Source organism: Pollachius pollachius (genome assembly GCF_949987615.1).
Source record: "Pollachius pollachius genome assembly, chromosome: 4".
In the NCBI taxonomy this organism is placed as follows: Eukaryota; Metazoa; Chordata; class Actinopteri; order Gadiformes; family Gadidae; genus Pollachius; species Pollachius pollachius.
In genome coordinates this window covers 17,993,694-18,019,262 of record NC_136937.1, presented here as the reverse complement: position 1 = coordinate 18,019,262, position 25,569 = coordinate 17,993,694, and the positions used below count along the sequence as shown (strand labels likewise).

The window sequence follows — 25,569 nt, the reverse complement described above, 5'->3', positions numbered from 1 at the left end:
TCTTATCCGCTCAGTGGAACAGTTTTAAATAGTGGCTGACAATTATGCAATGTTGTATTGCTGATGTTTGTAGAAAATGTGGGTTTATAAAGATAGGTCTGATATAATAGCATGGTTTGGTAGGCAGGGAAAGGTGGGCTGATCATGGCAGTAGTTTTAATATCTGTTCAAATAATAATAAGATTTATTTAACACTCCCATTAATAGCTGCAGTAATGTTATTTGGCCTAAAGGTGTCTCTATTGAGTGACTCATCTCTGTCCTGTAGCAGAAATCACCTCCTTTGAGTGATTTCTAACATTACTAATCTGTTATAAAAACTCTGTATTCAGAAAAAAAATAAAAACAATATGTTGGATGCAATTTTCAATGGACTACATGAAACAAATGGGCCGGAGCTGTTTGCAGCAAGGCAGGCCAGTGTGACTTGAACCACCACCTCCACCACTGGGTGAGTTTATACAGCAAACAGCAGTGGCAGGGCAAGGGCAGCCACCAGGGAAGACTGTGTTAGTATAGACATAGTAAGTTTGGCCAAACAGTCTTCTCACAGGCCTCAAAGTATTGAGGCCCGCACTTCCTACTGAACTCAGAGAAAGCACCAGCTTTCTATAATTTGAAACCAAACTTAAGAGATGGCTGATTAAAAACATAAAAACTGCAATCATCAATAGCTGATCTACCTCATCCTAGGTACTGCCCTTCTTTGTACTGTACTTATTATTTATTTTTCATGTCTGTTTTCTCTCTCTTCCTTCTTTATTTTTGCTTTCTATCCTTCTTGCATTCTTTCTTATTAATTTCATGTGATGATGTGTTGACCTGCCATGGAACTACAGATGAAAATTGGGATTTTTGCTAACTGTAACATTTACATTCTCTCCACCAGCCTATATCTAGATGAATAGCTATATATATATTTAATTTGCCTTTTTGAAATTCAAATAAGGCATTTCCAGTTGTAGGCAGACTATTTCAGAAACATGAGTAAAATAAATGTCAAGGTTCAATCATTCAGATAAAATTAAGCAAGTTGCAGATCTTGGAAATGCAATATTGATTAGCTTTCCGCTCGGAACGGATATTCTCCTCCCAGTTCACTACACTCACTACAGCTGACACCACAATAATAGCTTACATCCAGCACCTCTAGAGCGATTTCTATAATGTGTAGTGGGCCTAGGCCTATATTGCCTTTCCAATTAGTTTATCAGGAAAGAATGCTTTTAACTTTTTTGCTCAAGACGGAATAGACTTAAGACTAAAACTGGAGCGACTGGTCCCAATTGAGATGTTCAAGGGGATCACTGAAGTCTTTATCTATTTATTTATTATTTTATTGAACATAAAAAGACAAAACAATAATTATGCAATACAACTTCTCGTAGGGAACAAACAATCCGATACAAATACTGTGTACATACATCTACTGATGCCTCTGGACACACCATCAGTGATGTCCTCTCAACCGCGTTCTCCCATCTTTTCCAAGCTCCCTGTTGCTTCATTTCCACTGCCTTGACGGTTCTTGTTTCTTCCACTGCAGCTCTCACCTCCTCCTGAACAAAGCGCACTTCCTTCCCGCTGCAGTTCATTTGGGGAGTTGGAAAGGAGCCTAGCCCAGCTCTGCCACGTGTGACCACTCCCACCATGTTCCTTTGACGCATCCTTGCCTCTGCCTCTAGAACTGCGACCTCTACAAATACAAATACAAAAAGAAAAACAAAATTATGAATGCCTAAGTGGATCCACAGCAAGACAAATTTCAAATAAATAATCATATAGATCAACAAAAATTACAAGACAACCAAGTTTTAACATATGGAGCAGGGACATCAAGGTCCCAAAATGACTTATCTTCAAAATAACAAAAAGTTAGAAAAATCTACATTTATCTTCTTTGCAATCCTGCTAGAGTGTATTTTTTTTAAGGACAAGAAAAACAGCCTAAAATCATTTAAAAAACAGTTAAAGGAGGATTTGCTATTTTTTTACTTGCAGCAATGAAGATGATATTTACTCAAAAGTAAAATAATATTAATCATGTCAGACACAGATGCATTAAAATTATCCATAAAAAAGAAAACGTGAGAGATATCAAAGGTTGGAATGTCATGTACTTTTAGTAATAGCCAATTTCTTATGTCAGACCAAAAAGCTTGGGACAAGGGGCACAAAATAAACATGTTCTAAAGTTTCTTCACACTCACCACAAAAATGACAGGGGTCAACTTCAAATCTAAACCTTTTATGAAGAAATGCGGCTGTTGGATAAATATTATTAATAATCTTAAAATGAATTTCTTTAACTTTAGGAGAGACGGGCCATTTAATAAATTTGTAAAATGCTTTATGTGTTATAGATAAGACTGCTGAATCTTAGAAGTGCCTCTCTGTGAAAGTCATGATATAACCTAGATTTTAAAACAATGCCAATTAACTTGTTGTTAAAATTCCTATCAGACAAATTTAATTTTCCGATAACTAAACTTGGTAATACTGCCTTAACATTTGAGTACAGTAAGATTTTTTTAATTCGAATAATCAAAAGTAATGGAATTGCTTTACAAAACCTTTTGAATTCTCGCTGACAACAAGGGAAGTTATATTTAAGTATAAAAGTATGATAATCCAGAATGTTACCATTACAATCCAATAGATCAGTTACAAACATAATGCCTCTCTCAAACCAATCATTTTTAAATATCGATTTTCTGTTAATGAGAATGACTCTATTTTTCCATAGAGTTGAGCAGTGGGGAGAAAAATTATTGATAAACATCATCTTCCAGAATAAGAGAATTTGCCTGTGGAAATTAGATAGCTTAATGGGAATTTTGCCGACCTCAAAATCGCATTGTAAAAGAAAGTCTAAACCACCCAATTTGTTAAACAAAGAACTTGAAACATGAAACCACATTTGGCTGATACAAGTAAGTTTTAATCCAATTTATCCTAAAGGTACCGACCAATGCTTCAAAGTCAAGAGCTCTAACACCACCCTTCTCATATTCTCTAACCAAGAGAATATGAGATCTTTTAATGTAATGGGTTTGGTTTCTCCATATGAACTGTAAAATAACTGAATTGGCTTTTTTAATATTGTTATAGAAACAAACAAGGAATGACATGGATAGATTAATTTAGAGATACCTTCTGCTTTAGATAAAATTATCCTTCCAAAAATTGTAAGGTCTCTTGTTAGCCAGTGACTGAGGGATTTTTTCACACCTGTCATATGATTTGAAACATTAACGTCTTCTCTTCTAATAAGGTTTTTAGATAATGTTATTCCTAAGTATTTCACCTCAGATTCAACTCTAATTGAAGCAATGACTGAGTCGTCACTTGCATGAATGGGGAGAAGTTCACATTTTTTTATATTAAGTGAGAGTCCTGAAGCTTTTGAAAAAAGAGATTGTATTTAGGGATTTATCTACCATTGATTTATCTTTTAAAAATATGGATGGATCATCTGCGAATTGACTTATTTTAAATTCTTTATTGAAAAAAGTAATACCTGCTATTTCTGTGGTATGATTGAAAAGAACTGTTATCAGTTGGGTTGCCAATACAAAAAGCTTTGGGGAAATAGGGCAACCCTGTTGGATGCCTCGCAGTACTTCAAACCTAGGGGTAAATCCAGGGTTCAAGGAAGCAGAACTGTTTATATCAGTATAAAACATCTTAATAACATTCTGAAAATTTTCCCCGAAGCCCAGAAAGCGTAATGCTTCGAACAAAAAAGGATGTTCAACACAATCAAAGGCCTTGTAAAAATCTAGAAATAGCACATAGCCATCCGTATTAATGAAGTCCGTATGATCTAACATATCAAGTATCAGCCTGGTATGGTTATGAACACTTCTACCCTCCACAAAAACTGAATCAATTAATTTTGGCAAACTGTCATCCAATCGGTTTGAATACACGTGTGCCAACAATTTATAATCATTACATATTAACGTTGTCGGCCTCCAATTATCCAGTGAAAGTTTATCCTTATTGGGCTTCGGAATTAGTGTAATAAGTCCTTTTTTCCTAGTAGGAGACAAGTGCCCTGTCAAAATACAATTTGTTAAGGCATTAGACAGTAGTATTCTGATATCTTTCCAAAAAGATATGTAAAACTCAACGGTTAATCCATCCAGTCCTGGTGACTTCTCCTTAGACATCCGACTTATTGCACCATCCAATTCTTCAATTCTGAGTTTATCGTCCATCAACTACTTGAAATCCTCATCCATCGTTTTTACACATTCCTTAATTTTCCCCCAAAAAAAGACAGCAAATTTTGATTTGTATAAATTGCTATACAAAACTCTTATTTCCTCACTAATTTGATCTAGACTGTCTATGTTAACACCATTAATATTTAAATTCTGAATTTTCTTCTTGGTTTATCGTTGTTTCTCCAAATTAAAGAAATAGGAAGAATTTCGCCTTCTTCCAACCAGTGAGCTCTTGAGCGTATTTAAGCTCCTTTTGCTATTTCCAAATACAAATTATCTAGATCAGTTTGAAGGGTATTTAATTTGTCATGTTCTGCTTCAGCTAAATCCACTATTTGACAGTTTGTTTATTTCACTAATAATTTCCTGTTGTTTTTGCTTTTTGATTTTAGAAATATGCTTACTTTTTTTAATGGTAGACTCTTTAGTTTTAAACCACTCCCATTTGCTCAGAGGTGACAGTTCCATTTCAGAAATTTCTAAAACCAAATGTTTAACCTCTTTGCAAAAGTCAGTATTTTTATTATTAAACTTCCATATGGGATAAGATTTGACTCACCACGATAAAACTGAAAAGACAGTGTAATTGCACAATGGTCAGTTCAAGGTGATGCTAAGATTTCACATTTAGAAACATCATTTATCAGGTTGTTTGAGATTAACCAGTAATCCAGCCATTGACCATTGTAAGATGCATTGAACCATGTAAATTGTTTTCTAGTTGGGTTTTTCATTGTCCAGTAATCTACTAGATTGGCCTTTATCATCAGTTCAAGTATTGTTTTGTCAGATGGTCTAACCAAATATCAGGGACCATGTTGAAACCCCCCCCCCCCCCAATTATTACTCTGTCTGTTGAATAATGCATTTTCCATTCCTCTATACACCTGTTTAGAGATGAGAATAGATTTTTGTTCTGTATTTTCCTATTGTAACCATATACACATAATAAAATGTGGTTCATTCCATTAATTTCTGCTGAAACCATTAACCAATAACCATCGGGGTCACCTTTGTGGTCAATAATCCTCCCAGGGAATCTGTTTAACAAAATCATAACTCCAGCCGAATGTGATGTTCCATGACTGAAGAAAATAGAATCTCCCCACTGCAATTTCCAAAATGTTGTGTCAGTCTCGACAAAATGTGTTTCTTGCAAAAAAACACAACTAGCCCTTTGCTCCTTACAGAAAAGAAAAATAGCCTTACGTTTTACATTATTTTTTAACCACCTAGCATTTAAAGAAATAAAGGACAATATTTAGGTAGTAGGCCTAGTAAATAGCCTTAAAATAATGTACCAAGAGTGTAAGGATGCGCAGGAATGAGTAACTTAGTCCTTATCCTATATGTTTAGTGCGAAAAACCCTCATAAAAGGGAAAGAAAAAGACCTAAAGATAAACAGCTATTGTAGCAAAGGTCTAATATGAGAACAACATTGACCTATTATTACGCATACTATCGTATTTCTCCTGTTTTAAACTTTTATAAACTTACTAATAGTAAACTGTCGTGTCAAAAAGCAAAAAACATTACCAGTTATAGAAAACAGTACAACAGAAACATATAACCCTTATTATGAACATCTTTTCGTAAATCAGTCTCAGCCAAACACTGGCGTGCAAGACGACGGATATTGGCTGTAACAGCGTCACATTAACCGTATGTTCTAATCATAACATCGGTTTATTAACCCTGGAATCTACAGTGTAATCATTAACGAACAAAGGGCGGGTAGGATAATGCTTAAACAACGGAACTATATGTGCCAACCGAATGTTAAAAAACAAAGAGCTTCAGTCAAATCTGAGTGTCGGTTGGAGTTCTGCCAGTCATTTATGGTAGAAAAAGCTCATGTTTACTCAGGGTTCAGTCTGTTCGTCCATTTTCCTGGTCAGAGCTTGCACCGCATGTAAAATTGCAGCATTAGTGTTTCCGTCTTCCATTCCGCTTTGGCCTCTGTTTCTTCGGCTCTTTTAATGGTGTGTGTTGTTTGTTCATTTTGTATTATTTTGAAGCATTTGCATTTGCACATACTTCTTCATCGATGTCGATATTGTCACTTGCCTCGTGGAGAGCAACCAAGCTGTAGTCGTGATCAGACATGCTAACGGTCAAGTTTGCCTCTTGAACAAAAGAAAGTCAGAAAAAGAAAAAGCTGAACTGTTTTCTATTTTTGTCACTGTATCAGACATGAAGTTAAATAGCTGTTTAGCAGAGGGTTTTTACACTGTTTAATCACTGTTCAAGGACTGAATAAAGAACAAGAACCCGGAGCCTGCAAAAGTGTCGCCTCTCACTCCGCCATCTTGAACCCCCCCGGGATCACTGAAGTCGCAATAAGCAAGGATTGCTCGTGTTTTAAATAGCTTTCTTAATTGTCCCATTGTATTTTTTTGATGTATGAAATGTTGTTCTGGTTATTGAATAAATAAATAAATAATTAAATGAGGTTCAAATATATATATATATATATATATATATATATATATATATATATATGCATCAAGTCGAATGTAAAAAAAAATACATCTATAAATGAGGGCCTGTGCCTTTAAATAGGCGCTCAGCCGGATCGATGTGAACACGCTGCGAGCCACAGAGTAAGACGATGGCCACATGTTGTTAAGCGTTAACAGGCATGACAAAAACATAAGATCTCCCCCAACCAATTAGCTTTTTATTAAAGGTGCTTAATAAATACATTTGTTTTGATTAGCATTTTACAGACCCATACAATGATAGGGCGTTTAGTACGGTCCTTCACCGTTGCTTCTTTACCCATAAAAAGCTAGTCAGTGTTAAATCACGCTGATTTACCTTTGAGCATTTCCTATTATAGGCTACTGTGCAAAACGCTGTTTAGAATGAATGTTAGTATCAATAAAATAAAGACCCACCGCTGGGGGGAGATATTATGTTTTATTTATGTTTTCTTTATAATGCAAACGTGCATGTTGCAGAAAATGTGCAACAGCGCCCCCTCGGGTCACACTTTTCGGTGGGTCGCAGAATTCGGTGTAACACCAGGACTGATAGAGGATGCCAATTGGCTAAAATTTGTGTTCCATCCAAAATATCGGACGTTCTCTTTTTATTGCATTCGAGCTGAGAGTGAATGCTGTGATCCATGAGGATAGAGGCAGGCGGCGCCCCGCAAACACGACGGACTCTCTCTGCTCATCCTTCCGAGAACCAGGACAGCGATGTAACCCAAAGTCTGGCTGCACCGAATAAACCGCTTGTGAATGACCAGTGAACATGCCGACGCAGATGTGGAGACGAGGGTCGGTTTCCTGATGTGGTTCGCACTCTGCGGGTTCATTTACATTTAGGGGATTTTCCTGACGCTTTAATCCAAAGCGACCTACAACCATTCATTCACACACCGACGGCGGAGTCAACCACGCAGGGCGACCGCACAGCGCGTCAGGGTGAGTTGTCTTGCCCAGGGACACCTCGACACCGAGCCAGGAGGAGCCGGGGATCGAACTAGCAAGCTTCAGGTTACCAGTCAACCCGTTCGACCTCCTGAGCTACGGTCGCACCGGGCCATGTGATTCAACGGGACCCGCCATCCATCCCCACGGAGCGGCTCACGATGCCCAGGGCTCTACGGAGGCTGGTTCACTTGATGGTGTTCTGCCCTCTGTCGAAGGGCTTTCAGGTACGGACAGATAATAAAACGCCATTTTCAAAATACCCCTTCCTAAAGGCTGCTAGCCGCGTGTCAGTGGTCGATATGCTTCAGGCATTAATGGGCTGCCCGACCTATTCTGGTGCTCGCATCGGAGAGATGCTGACATCGATAGGGGTGGACACTTCTTAACAGAGCCTACCGATACCCCTCTCCATGTATCCAACATAGGACCAGCCCATATTAATGTGTTTAATTAACTTAATGTATTCCTTTGTGAATACAATTATAGGCAAAACCGTGTGAGATCGTATATTGATGCCAACCATACTAGCATATTTGCATTCAGGGGAAATGTATGACTATTTCAGTCCCCATGTAAATTTCCCTCCCCGGGGTCCCCCTTTCCCCTAGTCAGTTGCCTTCAAAAAAAAACATTGCAGATGTGAAACATACATCATTCCATGGGGCTAAGTCCCCCTAAAGGTCAAGTCCTAGACCTCTGGCCCCTGTTTGATATCCATGATCTCCACGCCTTCATTATTCATATCCTTCATTTTCACAGAGTCGTCTCCCAGCCATAAAGGTGAAGTACCTGCTGTTGGCATGGCTGTGCATCCTGGGGGCCAGCTGGGTGGTCTACATGCAGTACGCCTCTTACACTGAGCTCTGCCGTGGACACGTCTGTCAAGTGGTCATCGTAAGTTATACTGGGGAACTTTAACGACACTCAAAGTGCTTTACAGTGGTATCCTAAACAGTAGGTTAGATATTATGCACCCAGTGGTCTAAAGTGTATGCAATGTGTAAGTGTTGTTTGAGAATAGTTATAGGCAGGTTGTAAATTAATTTCAGTTCAAGTATAAAAAAGCAGGGAATTAGAAGTAATCAATTGTGAACAAGCAAGGATCACTGTAGATCAGCACATTAGACAGATGTGTACAACATAAGATATGTCTCGACCTACAGCTCACTATTAATGAGGGTGAGAATATCTCCCTCATTAATAGTGGCATAAAGTAAATAGGCTATAAAGTAAAATCCCACTACATACTGTATGTAGTGGGCATCCACATCCAACTCTTTCTCCTTCTAACATTTCTTTCCTTCTTAATAAACAAATCCGCTGTCCACAGCGGTTTCCTTACCGATCCGGGAAAGCAGGGGGTTCACACAACAGTGGTATCTAAATTTAGAGTCTATGGATCTTCTTGGGACATTTCCTGTGGTTAATGGCACGTGTTTCCTGTTTGGGTATCCAGTGCGATCACTACAGGAGAGGAATCATCTCTGGGTCAGCCTGCAAGGCCCTGTGCGACCAGAGGACTCTGACCCTGCAGAGATGCCTGTCCACATCCTCTGCTTACCAGGTACACACAGATGCACATTGAGCACCGAAACGCACATACAGAAGCACACATATGCTCACACCCACACACGCTGACACACACACGTACGAAAACACACACACACACACACACACACACACACGCCTATCGCTACGATACTGATTAGGAACATCAAAAACACACACACACACCACACACAGGCACATATATAGCACATCCATCTCTAAATGGACATCTCCGAGAGCTATAATCAAAAGTGTGTTTATTTACATTAACATCTTAGTAGGCACACATGTTGTAATGACACTGAATGACGTATCGGTGGCGGAGGTGGTTCGCCTCGCCCCACCCACCTTCATGCTACCTGTAGGTGTACGATGGCCAGTGGAAGGACCGGCCCGTGGTGATCAAGTGTGGGCTGCAGGAGAGCCTGAAGGCGGAGGGGGCTCCGGACCCAGGACTCAGACTGGAGACCAGCCTGTTCGACAAGCCCACCCGCGGGACGTCCATGGACGAGTTCAGGGAGATGCTCCATAGCTTCTTCAAGGTGCCTCTCTTCCTCTGTCTCTGCAGACATTACCCTTAAATGTACATTGAATAAACAATACACAAAGTTAATTATAACACTATTTATAAATATTTATTCTGTTCACATTCAACACAAACTCTGAAGCAGCTGTGTGTGTGTGTCCCAACGCACACTCAATACACCCACACCCCTGTAGAGAATATCAGAGGAAGTGAAGCTGGGGGATGTCCATTGCATGGTCAATGATGCATGGCTAATGCGAAGGGCCCTCCCCACCTTCAGCTGCTAGAACAAAGGTCTTCAGTTGAAACGCTTCAACATGTATGGAGGCAGGAAGTCATGTTATTGTGTCTCAACGCTGAAAGGGAAGTTCAGGGAAGCAGTGAATTAATGTTCTGGTCAAGGCAGCCAGTCTTTATAGTTAACCTTAGTGTGTATTGCAGGGGAAAAGCGATCCTATTATTATCAACTTGTGCTTTTTGAAAAGGGATTTACACACTGGCTGTTAAAATGGCGTCCATGCAAACAATTATTGAGAGCAGTTACTGTTATCTTGATTTATGCTTTAATATTAGATTGCTAAAAACAGTTTCAGTGATTGGAACAAGGCTTTATGGTACTTCCAATCCCATCAATAAAATTGTATTGAATAAGATATGGGTATTTTATGATATCAGCAAAGGTCTTGACAAGGTCATTATTACTCCATTACCTATTTAAAGATGTACAGTATATATTGATGAAATCACACATTTTAGAGTTGAATTACATGGTTGTCACCACTATATTAAAGGGCAATTCCGGTATTTTCAAAATTGAGCCCCCTTTCTAGTTTGTCTAGGATGAAATAGAGTGGTTAACAACGTAAATTTGAATATTGGTCCTGTATTTGGCTAATTTCGAATCACCCTCTGCCTGCTTCACAATGGCTGGCCATTCACAAACCTGTCCTTAAAACACCCCTAAACGTTTGTTACCGGAAATGTAAAGGGGGGGTGGTTGTAGTCTTTTTGCTAGGTTGTAGCCCTACTGTTGATACAGAGAACCGAGCGAAAAGACTACAACCCCCCCTTTCCGTTTCCGGTTCCGGTCCGGTTTCAATTTCAATGGATTTACAAAATGCCAAATAAAACAGAAAGAAACTGTGTTTAGTTTAGGGGTGTTTTAAGGACAGTTTTGTGATTTCACATAGCCAGCGAATGTGAAGCAGGCAGGGGCGATTTGAAATTAACCAAATACCCGAGCCAGGACCAATATTCAAAATTTCGGTGTTAACCCCTCTATATTTCATCCTAGACAAACTCAATGGGCTCAATTTTCAAAATACCGGAATTGTCCTTTAACATTTGTTCTTCTCGCCGATGCTTATACCTAACAAAACAGGAAAAATAAGTATGGTGCTGCACAACCATAGTTTAAAGACTACTACATATTGCACTGTTACGGCCTTACTCACATACTGACGGTTTGAAACCCTGCACCCCTGAAGTCCAACCTGGGTGACCAGCCGTCCCTCAACGCTCTGGTGGAGCGGGTCATCACGTTGGCCGACGTCACCAAGGACGGCAAGGTGTCACTGGCCGAGGCCAAGTCGGTGTGGGCCCTGCTGCAGATCAACGAGTTTCTCCTGATGCTGGCGCTGCAAGAGAAGGAGCACACCCCCAAGCTGCTGGGCTTCTGCGGGGACCTCTACGTGACGGAGCGCGTGGCCCACAGCGCCCTCTACCGCCTGGACGTCCCCAGCTACCTGCGGCCCCTCATCCCCGAGGCTGTGAGCTCCGGCCTCAACCGCTGGCTGGCTCCGGCCTGGCCCCGCCGCGCCCGCATTACCATCGGCCTGCTGGAGTTTGTGGAGGAGATCTTCCACGGGGCCTACGGCAGCTTCCTGATGTGCGATGCCAGCCCGCGGCAGGTGGGCTACAACGGCCGGTACGACTGCCGCATGGCCGACCTGCGCAGCGTGGCGTCCGAGGCCACGGTGCGGGGCTACCTGCGCGGGCGGCGCTGCGAGACCAACGCCGACTGCACGTACGGCCGCGACTGCACCGCCACGTGCGACCGGCTGGCCAAGCAGTGCAACCTGGAGGTGGTGCGGCCCAACCTGGCCAAGGTGTGCACGCTGCTGCAGGGCTTCCTGCTGTCCGGGGCGCCAGCGGAGCTGCGGCCGGACCTGGAGAAGCAGCTGCGCACCTGTGTGACGCTCAGCGGCCTGGCTAGTCAGATGGAGGTCAACCACTCGTTGGTGCTCAACAACCTGAAGACCCTGCTGTGGAAGAAGATCTCCAACACGCAGTACTCGTAAGACACACGCCAGCAAGAGGGGTGGGGTTAGGGGGGCTGGGAGAAGAGACGTGGTCCTGTAGGACCGATAGGAATCACTGCAAGGACGTTTTTTTTTGCGGCAGGCTAACCCTAACCCTAACCCTAAGACTATGAATTAGATGAAACTGTGAATTTATTAAATAAAAGAAGCCTCTTTCAAATGTGTTTTTGTTATCTGCTTTGTGTTGTGAAGCTTAGTATTATGTCAATCAATTATTGAGAGGGATTTTGCCTGTGTTTGAAAACAAAGAAAATAAATATTTTGTTTTCTGAAATAACCAATTGCTCTGGTTTTCACAAATACATTTATATTGGGAATATTATTTGTTGTGTGAACATTAATGAGTTACTAATGCATGTTTTACTTGCACTATAGTACAAGGGATATTGTTTTAGATCAAAAAAAATTAATTTTCCCTAAGATTTTGATACAGTTTTGGACAACTAAGCATTAAGTTAATAACGGTTGAACCTATCACACAACTAACATTTTATGACCAGGGTAAAAATACTGAAAAGGTCATTTGCAAATTGAGCATCTTACATGTAATTCTGGCGATTGAAGAAATGTGAGGGCCTTCACAAGATCAATGTCCACTACTTGATTGCTATTGAACACAAGATACGATGCAAACAGTTTAAGCCTGCTGCAAGCCTTATCAGGAGCACCAACCCCAGTAGGCTTGTGTCCAAGTGTTTTATTTTAAAACAAATATTTGGTAGCTTACTCGATTGAATATCGAGTAAGCTCAAAAGCAATCAATTGGAGTAATTTTGAATAACCTATTATATATATATTTATAAATATAAAAATCCCCGGTATAATATTTCTTGGTTCTGAATACAACACATTCACATCTCAGCCACCAGAGGTCATGTTTATTCAAGAAAAAAACATTGCTATGGTTGAAAATGTGAATTTGAACACTTGAAATTACCATTCTTACTGTCAATTTAGGACAAGCCAACATAACCGTAAATTCTGAACAAGAAAACATATTTTATTGAGTAATATTCAGTCTTATACGTTTCAGACCCAGTGAAAAAGAAAAAAAACAAAGTGTTGAGTAGAAGGACATCTGAGATGACTATTTACAAACCCGAGCATCCACCGTTGCCTATCTGCTACACAGCATTCAATCTCAATACAACATCCCAAGACATCCCTGATGCATCATTCAAAAAGCAAACAAAATGTGTCTCAGTCCTGGGGCTCACAAGCTCTGCGTGGGGGGCGGCGGTGGCGCCGTCATCAACCCGTGCAGCAGCTCCATCTGCCGCCGCTTGTCCTTGGCCCGGTTCACCGTTATCTTGAACAGGCGGCAGTACAGCTCCATGGCGAGGGGCGTGTCATCGTTGCCGGGCACCGGGTAGGTCAGCAGGCTGGGGTTGCAGTTGGAGTCCACCACGCCCACCGTGGGGATGTTCATCTTGGCGGCGTCGCGCACGCCCACGTGCTGCTGGAACACGTTGTTGAGCGTGGACAGGAAGACCACCAGGTCGGGGAGCCGCACGCCGGGCCCGTACTGGATGGGAGCGTTGGTGAGCAGGCCGCCCTGCCAGTAGCGGGTGTGGGCGTACTCGCCGCACTCCCTGGCCGTGCTCTCCACCAGGTGGCTGAACTGGCGGCGGCGGCTGACGAAGAGGATGATGCCGCCGCGGTACGCCACGTGGGCCGTGAAGTTGAGCGCCAGTTGCAGGTGCTCCACGGTCTGGTCCAGGTCGATGATGTCCTGGTCCAGGCGGCAGCCGAACAGGTAAGGCTGCATCAGCCTGGGGGGGGGAGAGAGAGACAAGGTTCTGGGTTCAAACCGTGAGCTCTTCATCTGTCAGTGAGGTGGCCTAACATCCACCAAAATGATGAGGAGCCAATACATTCAGGCCTTAGCAAATAAGTTGCTACTGGGTCCTTTTTAAATTCTGTAAATATCACATATTCCCTCACATTTTTGGTGACATAACTACGGTTACATGAACAGTATTAGTCTAGCATAATTGAGTGATCGTAGTGGGAAACAATTTTATCTTTCGTTTGTAACCATAACAGCCAATGCAGTGAAATATTCCCTTGTTCTCACAATTAAATGCATCACATACACAATACTGTGGCGACTCCTCCGGGGTCGCGCAGGGGATCCTGGGAATTGGGGTTGTCAGTTGACAAAAGGGGCGTTTGTCAACTTGTTTTGTTGTTAGGTTAAGTGGGGTTAACGGGTTTGGGGTCTTTATTGGTTGTGTGTTAATTGTGTGTTGTTCCATTGTTGTGTGATGTGTAGTGTGATCGGGACCATTAGTGAGAGAGTTGTGTGTGTTGGTCAGGTGTGCCGTGTTTCTGTTATGTTTGGTGTCGTTCAATAAAGGCAACTCTCGGAGTCGTGCTGTGTATGGGGCACGAGAGTTGCGTAACCGCTTAACCTGGGCTCCCGTCTCGTCCTTCCCGTGCTGCTCGCCACAATACAAACAGCTAACCGATACAATCGATTTTGAGAAAGCAGCCTACCATTTCACCCAAAAGCTCGGATTTGTAATATTCCTCATACCTGTGTCTGCACCCTTTTTTGTGACCAAGGTGAACTCTTGCATCGAACAAGTCTTTCAAAGAGAAAAGCTCTGACAGGCGGAAGAAGTCTTCTGTCTCCAGTGGCTGGCTCAGGATTTTGTCTAGATAAATAACACAGTATATTAAGAGCAGAATCATCTCCATGTCGTATGCATATATATTTGTTCATGGTGTTAACCGGGGCACTGTTGTTTACTAAGTGTACTATATGTACTAGGTGTACTGTAGACAATGTGGAATATCTGTACTAGGTGTACTGTGCGTACGTCTCAACCCATCTGAGAGGAATATGCTCACCTGTCGCGTTAACGTCCGCTTGGATCTGAGGCGACTTGATTTGTGCTGCAGCGACAGAGAAATGCCCATGGCTGGAGCACCCGACTGGTACAAATCGAGGATTACACAAACCCCAAATACCTGGAAAATAACAGAACTAAGGACATGAAGCACGGCTCTAAGCTCAACCTGACCACCAACATGCAGCTACCGAACCATGACACACATTGTTCACGCTACAGACGAGTTAAAGGTTTTATTATCCTTACTAGACAACGGTGGACATTTGATCACAAGAGGTATATAACGCTCACCGTCAATAAAATTACATATCATCATACCTTTCGTTAAAACTCGGGCGGCCATGCTTGCTGATGTTCCCACCCACAGAAGGTCACAGCGTCGCCAATGTCAGTGTTGCCAGATTGGGCAGGAAATATGGCACGATCTGGCAACACTGTTGCCATTGGTCCGCGAGGCAACAGTCCGCGAGGTCCCCGAAATGACGTAAAGCCTGTGCGCCGGTACACGCGACGCTTCTTTGTGACATCACCGTTAAAAAGGGACTACGCTCATGGACATCAACAAAGACTACACTTCCCAAATGATCGAGCATTCAAGAACAAACGTAACAACTTTATTAAGTAATACACAATCAGCCACTGACACAAGCTAATGCGAAGGATGTCTGCTGAGAACTTGTATATAGGGGATATTGTTTGTGACAAAAACATGGTAATCGTTTGAACAAGTGTAAAAAACGCATATTCAACATGGGCAAATGCATTGTGTCTACATTTATTCCTCCGCTTGCTCTCTACATTTCTGAGAGCTCAAACAAAATAAAGCATTTGTTGGAGGTAAACATGGTCCTAACAGTGTAGTCATAAAGCTGCATCAATATCATTTAGAACATGTCTAACTAAAAATCTAAAGTAAAAAATTGTCTTCACTGAAAAAAATAACATTGAATGAAATCCGGGTTCTGCTGTCTTCACTGAAAAAAGAACATAACATTTTATGAAATCCGGGTTCAGAACTAACTAAACATACTGTTAGCCTTTATTTTATTTTTTTAAAGCTAACCTTGAATAATTTGCATTAATTTCATGGCTTGTATATTAATGTGGTGTGCACTTTCTAGACACTCGAACAGATGAACGTAAGCTTTCTTTTGACATGCTCCAAGGTCTTGTTCTGTGAAATTAATCAAATTAAAACAATTACAATCTTCAGAAATTCCCAGACAAATCACAGAAACTGGATGATGAGAGTCAGACAATTTCCATCGTCTGACTAAGAAAACCCCTAGAAGATCGAGAAACTACTCGGCAAAGCCTAAACTGCCATGTACTGCAGGATAACGGATGCACAAATACTTAAGTGCAAGAGTGATATGTTGGATTGCAGTTTGGCTATAGTTTTTCTGACTATGTACCTTTGAGCGAAGCCCCTTCCTGTATCTTCTGGGAAACTTGTTGCTCCTCTCACTTGTGGTCAGGGCTATGTAAGGCTTGAGAGGAACGCCAGGATCAATTGCCCTGGCCAGAGACCTGGGCAAGAAGGTGTAGGAGATTAATCAGACTTCACCTTTACTGCTACTGACTATCAAGTACTAGCCCACTGCTAAACCTGCTCTAGGTAGCTTGTCACTTCAGCCAACATTTTTGGTGCAAAATCAAGTAATTAGACATTACATTACTTTGAAAGTGAATTTCCATGATTACAATAGTCACACACAAATCACAATCAACCCCAATATATTTTCTTTCTTAATTTAGTTTGTGTAGAAAAAGGCACGATAAACTAGATGCAAGATTACTCTGTAAACAAGTGTGACCTCACACAAGTAGTGTCCTCCGAATTGTACAATTTACATATTCAATTGAAACTTGTAAACAACTGAAGAAAGTCTAAAAGGTGCAGTGTACAGAATTAAGTGGCATCTAGCTTAACAGACTTGGCAGAAATGGAATCTAATATTGATCAGTATGTTTTAATAAGAATAATATAATATTCAATCCCACTGTATATTATACAATGTCCCATAAAAATAGGAATTGTGTTCACGCTATCTTAGAATAAGCCCTCTATATCTACATAAGGAGTGGGTCCTCTTCCACAGAGCCTACCATGCTGGTCCACCCTGATTCTACCGTAGCCCAGAACTGACAAATGGCTTTAGAGACCTATGACCTATAGTTGCATGTACTAAATCATCAATATAATATATAAATGTATGAATCTATTTAGGAACTTCATTCCTTGAACCATGGCGACTCAATTCTGCTGTTGACGATAACATAATTTTAGCTTCTCCTACGTGGTAGGAAATTGGAAGGGGGGGATTTCATAGCCGTGGGATTTCATAGCCGTGATCTGTAACCTCATCGGTAGATGCTACTACTATATATTACACACTGCACTTTTTAATAACATAATGGGCAGCCAAACCTCCATTTGAGAATGATAAACAATGAATATTTTTTATCCACTCTTTATTACAGTCAGTTGAACCTAAAAGATACAGCTATTTTTTTTTCTTTCATTTGAAAGGATTAAAGAGAGGAAAAAAAACACTTTATGCAAAATATTTACAAAAACTGGCAATGCACAGCATATTCAGCAAGTCTTTTTTTTGATAAACAAATATAAATAACTTTTCACATAGGAAATTCAAGGAAACATTTATAGGACCAACATAACAGAAATCAACACACTGAAAGTCAAAACTAGTAGAGAGAGAGAGAGTAAGTAGAGAGAGAAAAGAAAGATTAGGACCCGGTGACACTAAACACTTTTTAGTTACAGAGAGAACTGGTCTAGGACCAGCAAAAAGGTGACCCTTATATTTTCATTCCTTCCGATAAACCCTTAATAAAAAACAGAGACACTGTAAACAGAAGTAAAGATTGTGATGCTTCACGTTAGTAGAGTAGATAATCCTCCTTGCCTTCCTATTTTGTGTTGCGCTGCATTGTTGGAGGGAACACTTGTGATGAACAGATTTATAAGGCCTTCTCTATAGCTCAAAAGGTTTAATTGCTATAGATTTCTAGCATTAGTATTTAATCAAATTAAGATTAAGGGATCAGCCCCATTGAAGTACCAATTCGGGTTCACTAGATCCAATGGTTCCCAAAGACAAATTATTAGGCCCAAAGTGAAAAAAAGGGAGAAAGATTGTAGTTAATAATATTTTTTGTTATTGTAGCCCATCTTGCGACATTTACCATTAGAAGATGTGTGATGACAAATGTAAGTTAAGTTATAGTGGCAAACCGTTGCAAAGGGAGAGACTAACCGCAGGTAAAGAACAGGTTACAGCAAGTTATAAGTAGGATCGGATAGTATAGGTTATAAGTTGGCCTGTTACTAACTGTTAGCTTAGCGTTGTACAAGTTCACTTCATTGACTGCTTGAGGAACAAGTTAATACTGACAACGAAGCTCAGCTAGTAGTTCAGATGGTATACTAAAGGACTGCAACCAATCTTACATATATACTGTAGGATGTATGATATGACAAATTTAAACTTTTTATCGTATATACCAGCTGATCCTCAATCGTTTTCTCCTTTAGGTTTCATCAAATGCCCTCCTTAGCTCAACATAATCAAGCAAGCCCAAATGAAATTAGCTTATATTTTATAAAAGCCAGTCAAATAAAAAGTTACAAAAAACAGTGAATTGCACATTGAAATGCTATTACTCCTGTGTCTCTGTTAATGACCCTAAGCCATACATTGATGTGCATTTGAAATGTGAATTATTAAACCTTTTCTTCCTCTGTAGGATCTCTGTTTGCTGCTTCATAGAACAACAATTACTTTGATTTTAACTTGGGCTAATCTCGAGAAGCAATTGTTCCAATTGTTTTGAGTCTGGAAGTCTGGAAAACCCATTAATAGCATTGGCAAAATAAACTGCACACCACAAGGGAAGGTTATTGCTGGTCTAGGCTCAATGATAGTCAAATCAAAAGGCAAATGAAGTCTTCTAGGCTGGAGGGGTTGGGATGGGGGAACTTCTATGGCAACGAAATTCCCTTTGATTCCTATGGAAACCAAACTGAACCTTGCTTACGTCTTAGTTGGGCCCACTCATCTAATGAGGTTGCTTGATTTTGGCTAGAGATGCTAGGTGTCTATGTTCATCGCAGTGCTGCCTGTACTTACATCGAAGAAACTCCCCGGGTCTTCTCTGCATCAGGCCTCTCATCTAGCTCACAATCCGTCTCGTCTACAAAATCTTCAACTTCCGTCTTTACTGACTGCACTGCCTTCTCAGCAGACGCAAACTCCTCCCTTCCTTCATTTCCCCTGCTGGTCAGCTTTTCTGCTCTCCCTTCGCTCATGGGACTGGCCTGGACCCAGACCTGGCCGCTTCTACGTGTGGGGTCTAGCCTGGTTAACGCACCCTGGTCCTGTTCACTAGGAGGGGCCAAGCGACTCTCCCTCTCTGCCTGACTCTGCTTCCCGGTTGAGAGTCCCATCATAGGAGACCTCCCCAGGCTATGTTTTGTGGCAAAGAAGGGGTTAGGTACAGAACTAGACATTGGGTTTACAGGTGTCTCTGGGTAGTGGCGAATAGGCAAGACCGGTTGGCTGTTTCTTGCAGATGTCCATAGAGTGACAGGTGTATGTGGTTTGGGGTTGATCCTTGCCCGGTGAAAAGGTGTTGCTGCTGCTGCTCCCGTCTCGTTCATACTGGAGGAAGTGATATTGGAAGAAGGCTGACTGGCAAACACAGGCCTGGTGTTCTTGATGGGGAGTCCCAGGCTTTGACGCCACTTCATAGCGTCAGAGAAAGGCTGAACAACGCTGGGACTAGTAGCCAGCCGAGCTCTTGCCTTTTCCAAATGAGAATAAGAGCTGGCATGACCACACCCAATGGAAGGCCTCAGCTCCTCTCGCTTCACCACTCCATCTGTGTGCTGCAGAAGAGAAGGACTACGGGAGAGGAGAGATGGGTGACATGTAGTTCCGATCGTCAAAGGAGACATCGAAGACAGTCCGTCCTCACACAACTTGCCTTGAACGTCAGGTAGGCGAGTGTTCTCTGGTGTTGGAATTTCAGCCAGCTGACTTTCCAATTTAGTCGCTTTTTCTGTTAATTGCTTACTGATGCTGCCATAGATCGGCCGATCCTCGTCCTTGTTTCTAGTCTCTGTGGGGGTGACCTTTGCCTTTTCAGCCAGGAATTTCCGGATCTCCTGTTCAATGCTGTCATCGCTGTCTACTGAGCTGTTGTCTTCACTTCCTTGAACAGCACTCTGACTAGTATACAGCGACAAAACGTTTCCACTTCCCGTCCCTTTTAATTGGTCTATTTCTCCTGCTCCACCATCATCTATTCTTTTGATGGTTTGCTTCTGTTGTGATGGGCTCTTCCTACTCACTTTAGTCTTCTCGCTTATATCCCTGTTTTTGATGGGAGCTTTTTTCAAAACCACCCTCTTAGAAACTGGGTTGGGTTTTTGCTTTTTTGTTGGAATGCCGTCACAGGGCTCCGGATCCTTGAGGCACTTCCTTGATTTCAGCTTCAAGTCTCTCGTCTTTCTTTTCAACTTCCTCTTAGTCTTGAGCAAGTCTTTAATCGCCGTGTCCAGGTCCTCGTCACTATCTAGAGAGCTGCTCTTGTCTCCTCCCCTCTCAGTCTTGTCGAATTCAACAGAAGATGGCGACAGCTCCATCTGGTAAGATACAAGGGAACTTGATCCTTCCCCGTCTTTCAAAGCCAGCTCATTCATCCTTTTGGGGCTTGTTGCTGGCTTCTTGCAGTCTAGCGATTTCAGTTTTCTTCTCTGAGTAAGTGACAGTCTCAGAACCTTTTTCTGGATTGATTCTGTTTTTCCCTTCACCATATCCGGCTCATTCAAGCTGGCTGGCAGTGAGGAGAGCGTGGCAGTAGTCTGAGGCTGTTTCTGCATTTGGGCCTTCTGCTCAAGGAACATACAGATTTCTTGTTCAATTCCGTCTTCACTGTCTATGGAACTGTCACTACTTCCACCCGCGGTTGTAGAAGGGCCCGATAATGTCTCATTTGTGTTGAAGCCGTCAATGCTGACAGTAGTAGTGAACGCTGCAGGCATTACAGCCTTTGAAATATCTAAAATTGCCTCAGCACACATGAGCTCTGCGGGTGTGGTCTTTGTAGTGGTTGGGGAGTGAATCTTAAAGGGTTCTTCTTTTAACAGAAGTGCCCCATTCCCATTACTGTTCGAGCTGCCAAATAGTGAGCTTTTGGGTAGAAGAACAGATGACAGAGGGGGGCCAGATTGCACATTCTTATTTTTACTTTTCTTTTTGGATTTAAGTTTGTTTATTTTTTCTGTGTTTGAACTACAGGGAGACTGCAATGGTGACTTTATACTAGGCCTTTGCTTGAGCAAAAGCGGTTTGGGCACATTCTTTTCTTTTAATTGCTCTCGTTGGTAGCTGCGAATGGCCTCTTCAATCCCATCATCACTGCTACTGGAGTCAGTAAGGTCTTGTGATGTAAATGAGTTGCAGGCTTCCTTGCTTCCAATCTCCTTGTCTTTTTTCTCCAACTGGTACTTTTGGATGGCCTCCTCAATCCCATCATCACTACTCGAGTCCAGTGAATCCCTCTCTGTTTTGACTGGGACCGGGTCTTTTGCTTTTTTATCAAAGTTGTTTTCCATTACTTTTTTGGGTTCTTTGGATAGCACACTTTTGGTTGTCATACTTTTTTCCATTTTCTTAACAGGGATTTCTTTGAAGGGAGTTGGATGGATGGAATAATTTTTTGTCACTGAACTCTGAACTGGTGCCATGGGGGTTTCAACTTCAGTGATTTTTGAAAACTGGTGGTTGGCACTTAAGACTATATTGCTGTCGGAATGTTGTTTACAAATCTCAGGGACAGGAGGGGTTTTCCTATGGACTTTTGAAGGCAGAAGGATGTTGGATGATGGTTCTTCATTGCGTTTATGTCCGTCCTTTTCCTTTAGGTACTCCAATATAGCCTCCTCAATCCCTCGGTCCACACTGTCATCACTGTCCGAATCCTGGCTCTCGGATTTGACTGGAAACACTGATTGCGTTTGTCGGGATTCAGTACCAGAACCTGTTGATGATTTGGCTCCTACCAAAGGGCCCATTCCAAACTTGCAGGCCTCGAGGTGCACTTCCTGTCCCTGCGGCACGTTTCCTACGATCTCGTCACCCATGTCAATGGAGGACTGGGTGCTCCTCAAGCTTTTAATGATCATCTGGACCTTATCCTGGATGTTGGCGTCTCCGGTCGACAACTCACTGTCAGAGCTGTGTAAGCCGTGGAGGCTAAAGTCTGGGGGTGGGCCACAGGTCCTCCATTCTGTATGAGTTGCTGCAAATGGAGGCACATTCATCAAGTACATTCTAGTGGGCCGGGTTGGGGTGAATCATGGGAGTGCTGAAGCCTCTGCTCAGAGTCCCATTGTTCAATCTGTGAATAGAAAAAGCATAAATATATAAATATATACACTGTATAACATGTCTTGTTTTGTAAATCAATAAATCTATGTCTTATTTACATGGATGTCTCTACAAGTCCAAACCCATACATTTGTATTTAATGTATGGACAGGTTCTCTATCCTTATTGTTGTTTCGTACTAGACATGCAAATGTTAAACAGACATAGCCGACGACTATGGCTATGTCTGCTTTAGATAAGGTCAATGATCATGATGAGGAATTGTTTATACTTTAATTGTAATTAGATAGTGTCTGTCTATTGTCGACTTGAAAATAGGATCATCATAAATGTATTTCATATTGTTAGCAGCAACAACGATTTTCTGCTATGTAATACAATACGTTTTTATCCCACTTGTTGACTTATCTCAAAACATCTCAATACTGGCAGTGGTTTTATGTCACCTATACTGTTGATGATGAGACCCGTTAAGATAGAGTACCATTATTGTTTTTGAATAGCACAAAAATTATGTGTGAACTCAAGAATGGCAAATCAACAATCACCACAATATGCCCCATGCCTGCTGATAAATAATCTCTAGCCAACCTTTAGGGAATAAACCCATACATTACCCTAAATCACCACTAATGGTATTCTTTATCTGGGATGACTAGGTTTCTAACTAACAATGGGTTACTAAAACTGCTGCTACTACAGGGAAGAAAATAGAATTCGAGCTGGATGAAAAGAGGGCAACCGTGTAAACAAGCTTATTCAGGCACAGTGTAACCATGGTAAGTTATAAAATAAACTAAACACAAGTGACATCGTATGACTAAATCAGCCAAAAAAGGGATTATAGCGTTCGGTTGAGCGAAGTGCCATTGCTGCCATTGTTTTAATACCAATTAAAAAAGGAGTACAATTTAGAATGAACTACACCAAGGTTATGTTTGCATTTAGGTTTATACATATGTGTGGCAAAAGTCATTAGTTTGCCAACCTGCTGTAACGTTAGTTCATGGAAGAAAATTATCTGGCTGGCTAAGATCTAGCTGGTTAGGATCTGGCTGGCTAAGATCTAGCTGGTTCAGATCTAGCCGGATGAGATCTAGCCAGTTCAGATCTAGCCGGGGTCCACCTTGCTCCCCTCCATGCTCGGTGCGCACCAGTCCACCAGGAGAACATAGCGGCTATGAGATGCATTCATTGCACAAACCTACACCTAGGCAGTCGACAAGTCATTCAAGGGTTAAACTTAAACGCACAACAAAGTACACATTTAATTGAATTACATCGAAGGGATCCGGCACATGTTTAACTGGATCCAGCAGCAAAGAACAATCCAATACGTAACATAACGAAATAAAATAACGCTAGACAAAACCCCGTGCGGCGGGGTGTAATGTTGTGTTAAGTTCACGTTAAGTTTGTTTGACAGCATATCCACCGAGCACAGAAAGTTTCGTGTGGCCAACATTGATGCCGACGTTGTTCGTGTTACATAACCCGTCGTTTCGTGTTCTGCCTTCCCCCCGACAGACTGCCCGCCTCGCTGCCGCAGAGCGCCACCGCCTCTCCCCGTAGCGCTCCGCCGGCTCAGGGCGCACCGAGGCCCGGTGTGGGGCTGCAGGAGACTCCGCAGAGCAACCATGTTTCTCCGTAACGGCCATACTGGTAGCTCTGCGATGCTGGTAGCTCTGCGATACTGGTCGATTACGACTCAAAACGGAGCCGATGCTCGTGAACAGTTGGTGTACGGCGTTAGGAACCCGATATTTAAAACATGCTGAAACCACAGGACACATTGACAACACGACCATGCCCATTCGGGGACTTGGAAGACACTTGCGGGGCCTGCCTTACTGCAAGCCCGGTATTTTTTCCCCAACCGAAGAAAGGCTTTTGTATTGTGGCGAATACTTCGCATGTAGGCTCTCTGTTGAACATATCTGATAAACACGAACGATTCCGAGTACCACTTACCTTACTATGGTGCAAAAAATGGTCCAAGGAAATGAAATTGCCCACAGCGTTGCTGTATATATATCGGTGAATGCTCAGTAAAACATGTCGGTGCTCCGGTCCACACACCGCCGCGGACACGCGCCTTCCCTGGAGCTCCCGGGGTCGAGTCCCCTTCCTGGCTGCTGGCTCTCGGGCAGTCCGTGCACACTGACTGTTCACCATTGTGTGCCACCCACAGCATCTTGGATGGTTATCTGGTTATCTGTGAATGACAATCAAGAAGCATTGTTATTGATTATTTAATTCTAATAAATGCAGAAAACTATAAACATGAAAGATCGGGGTTTTTTTGTATGCCAAACTTGGTTTACTTACTTATAATAGCTTTATGTTGGTAATTATACTGGACTGTGAACTTGTGTGTAAACTATTATAATACCACGTAAATTATGCTATTTCGTTCTGTTTGTTTGGATAATAGTATTGATATTGTATTACATACGTTTGTATTACTGTTGTGTTATACACCTTGATCCAAAGTGTCTTGGAAGAACATCCAGGCTGGGCATTTAAACATGATCAAAGAACCAGACACTGAAAGGAACTGAAGAAATATCTGATCTAACCTTAAACCTTTCCTTTAGGTGGTAAGCCAACCTACCTATTTATGTTGCAACACCACAGGCCTTCAAACCCTTGATAAAACATAGCTCTGTTAAACATGAAAGATCGGGGTTGTATGGGATGGACCAAAACATTTCAGGTGTTTAGAATCCCCCCAACATGTACATGAGGGAAGAAGCTTAAATACAGGTCTTCGTATGAAAACGTAGAAAGGAGAGAATGTTTATGGCGGTGAGGCCTGTGGCAGTTTTACGATCACGGCACATTGATGTATTCCTCCTATGTTTCTCGTGTGTGGGGCGAAGTGAGCACTAAACAAATATAACTACCCACATGGTGTGTTTGTTTGGCCATGGTGTAGCTGTTACAGCTTTTTTTTCCAGGTGTGTTCAAGCCAGAAATACTGTTGTGTCCCCATGTTACTATCGATTGCACCTCCTCCAATTAGCATTTATTCCTGTAATACACTCATTTGTTTGGGTTGATCTGACGGACTGAGGCATCCCCTTATTAAAAAGATGCATAGCTGAGGTAGGGTTAAGCCAATAATGCAAGACATTGATTCTACTGGATAATGAAACTAAGAAAGGGCAAACTGGTCCACATGGTTTCTTGTTAGAAGACTATCATTCGAGCTGCCAAAGG

General features: G+C 41.9%; 3 protein-coding genes across 3 annotated transcripts; 1 reads left to right on the top strand and 2 right to left on the bottom strand.

The window, feature by feature from the left end:
- Positions 1-7,770: 7,770 nt before the first annotated feature.
- Positions 7,771-12,050, top strand: dipk1b (divergent protein kinase domain 1B; the record flags this gene model as incomplete). The annotated part of the gene is made up of 5 exons (XM_079734781.1): positions 7,771-7,900; positions 8,436-8,570; positions 9,133-9,240; positions 9,590-9,766; positions 11,238-12,050. The coding sequence occupies exons 1-5, from the start codon at positions 7,835-7,837 to the stop codon at positions 12,048-12,050; spliced, it is 1,299 nt and encodes a 432-aa protein (XP_079590907.1). The 5' UTR covers positions 7,771-7,834.
- An 879-nt stretch (positions 12,051-12,929) lies between these two features.
- Positions 12,930-15,328, bottom strand: mrps2 (mitochondrial ribosomal protein S2). Its single transcript, XM_079734782.1, has 4 exons — positions 15,248-15,328; positions 14,928-15,047; positions 14,611-14,731; positions 12,930-13,843 (listed from the first exon to the last, which is right to left on the bottom strand). The coding sequence occupies exons 1-4, from the start codon at positions 15,270-15,272 to the stop codon at positions 13,285-13,287; spliced, it is 825 nt and encodes a 274-aa protein (XP_079590908.1). The 5' UTR covers positions 15,273-15,328; the 3' UTR covers positions 12,930-13,284.
- Positions 15,329-15,535: 207 nt separating this feature from the next.
- ppp1r26 (protein phosphatase 1, regulatory subunit 26) lies at positions 15,536-24,453 on the bottom strand. The gene is made up of 4 exons (XM_079734778.1): positions 24,319-24,453; positions 19,084-22,357; positions 16,345-16,459; positions 15,536-16,103 (listed from the first exon to the last, which is right to left on the bottom strand). The coding sequence occupies exons 2-4, from the start codon at positions 22,287-22,289 to the stop codon at positions 16,047-16,049; spliced, it is 3,378 nt and encodes a 1,125-aa protein (XP_079590904.1). The 5' UTR covers positions 22,290-22,357; positions 24,319-24,453; the 3' UTR covers positions 15,536-16,046.
- Positions 24,454-25,569: the final 1,116 nt, after the last annotated feature.

Coding starts and splice junctions, on each gene's coding strand:
- ppp1r26 (XM_079734778.1), bottom strand. CDS start 22,289: ATGTACTTGATGAATGTGCCTCCATTTGCAGCAACTCATACAGAATGG. Junction 16,460..19,083: donor ACCCGGGGAGTTTCTTCGAT/GTAAGTACAGGC, acceptor CTTCTTGCCCAG/GTCTCTGGCCAGGGCAATTG. Junction 16,104..16,344: donor GGAAGGGGCTTCGCTCAAAG/GTACATAGTCAG, acceptor TTAATTTCACAG/AACAAGACCTTGGAGCATGT.
- mrps2 (XM_079734782.1), bottom strand. CDS start 15,272: ATGGCCGCCCGAGTTTTAACGAAAG. Junction 15,048..15,247: donor CGCCCGAGTTTTAACGAAAG/GTATGATGATAT, acceptor GTTATTTTCCAG/GTATTTGGGGTTTGTGTAAT. Junction 14,732..14,927: donor AGCGGACGTTAACGCGACAG/GTGAGCATATTC, acceptor TTATTTATCTAG/ACAAAATCCTGAGCCAGCCA.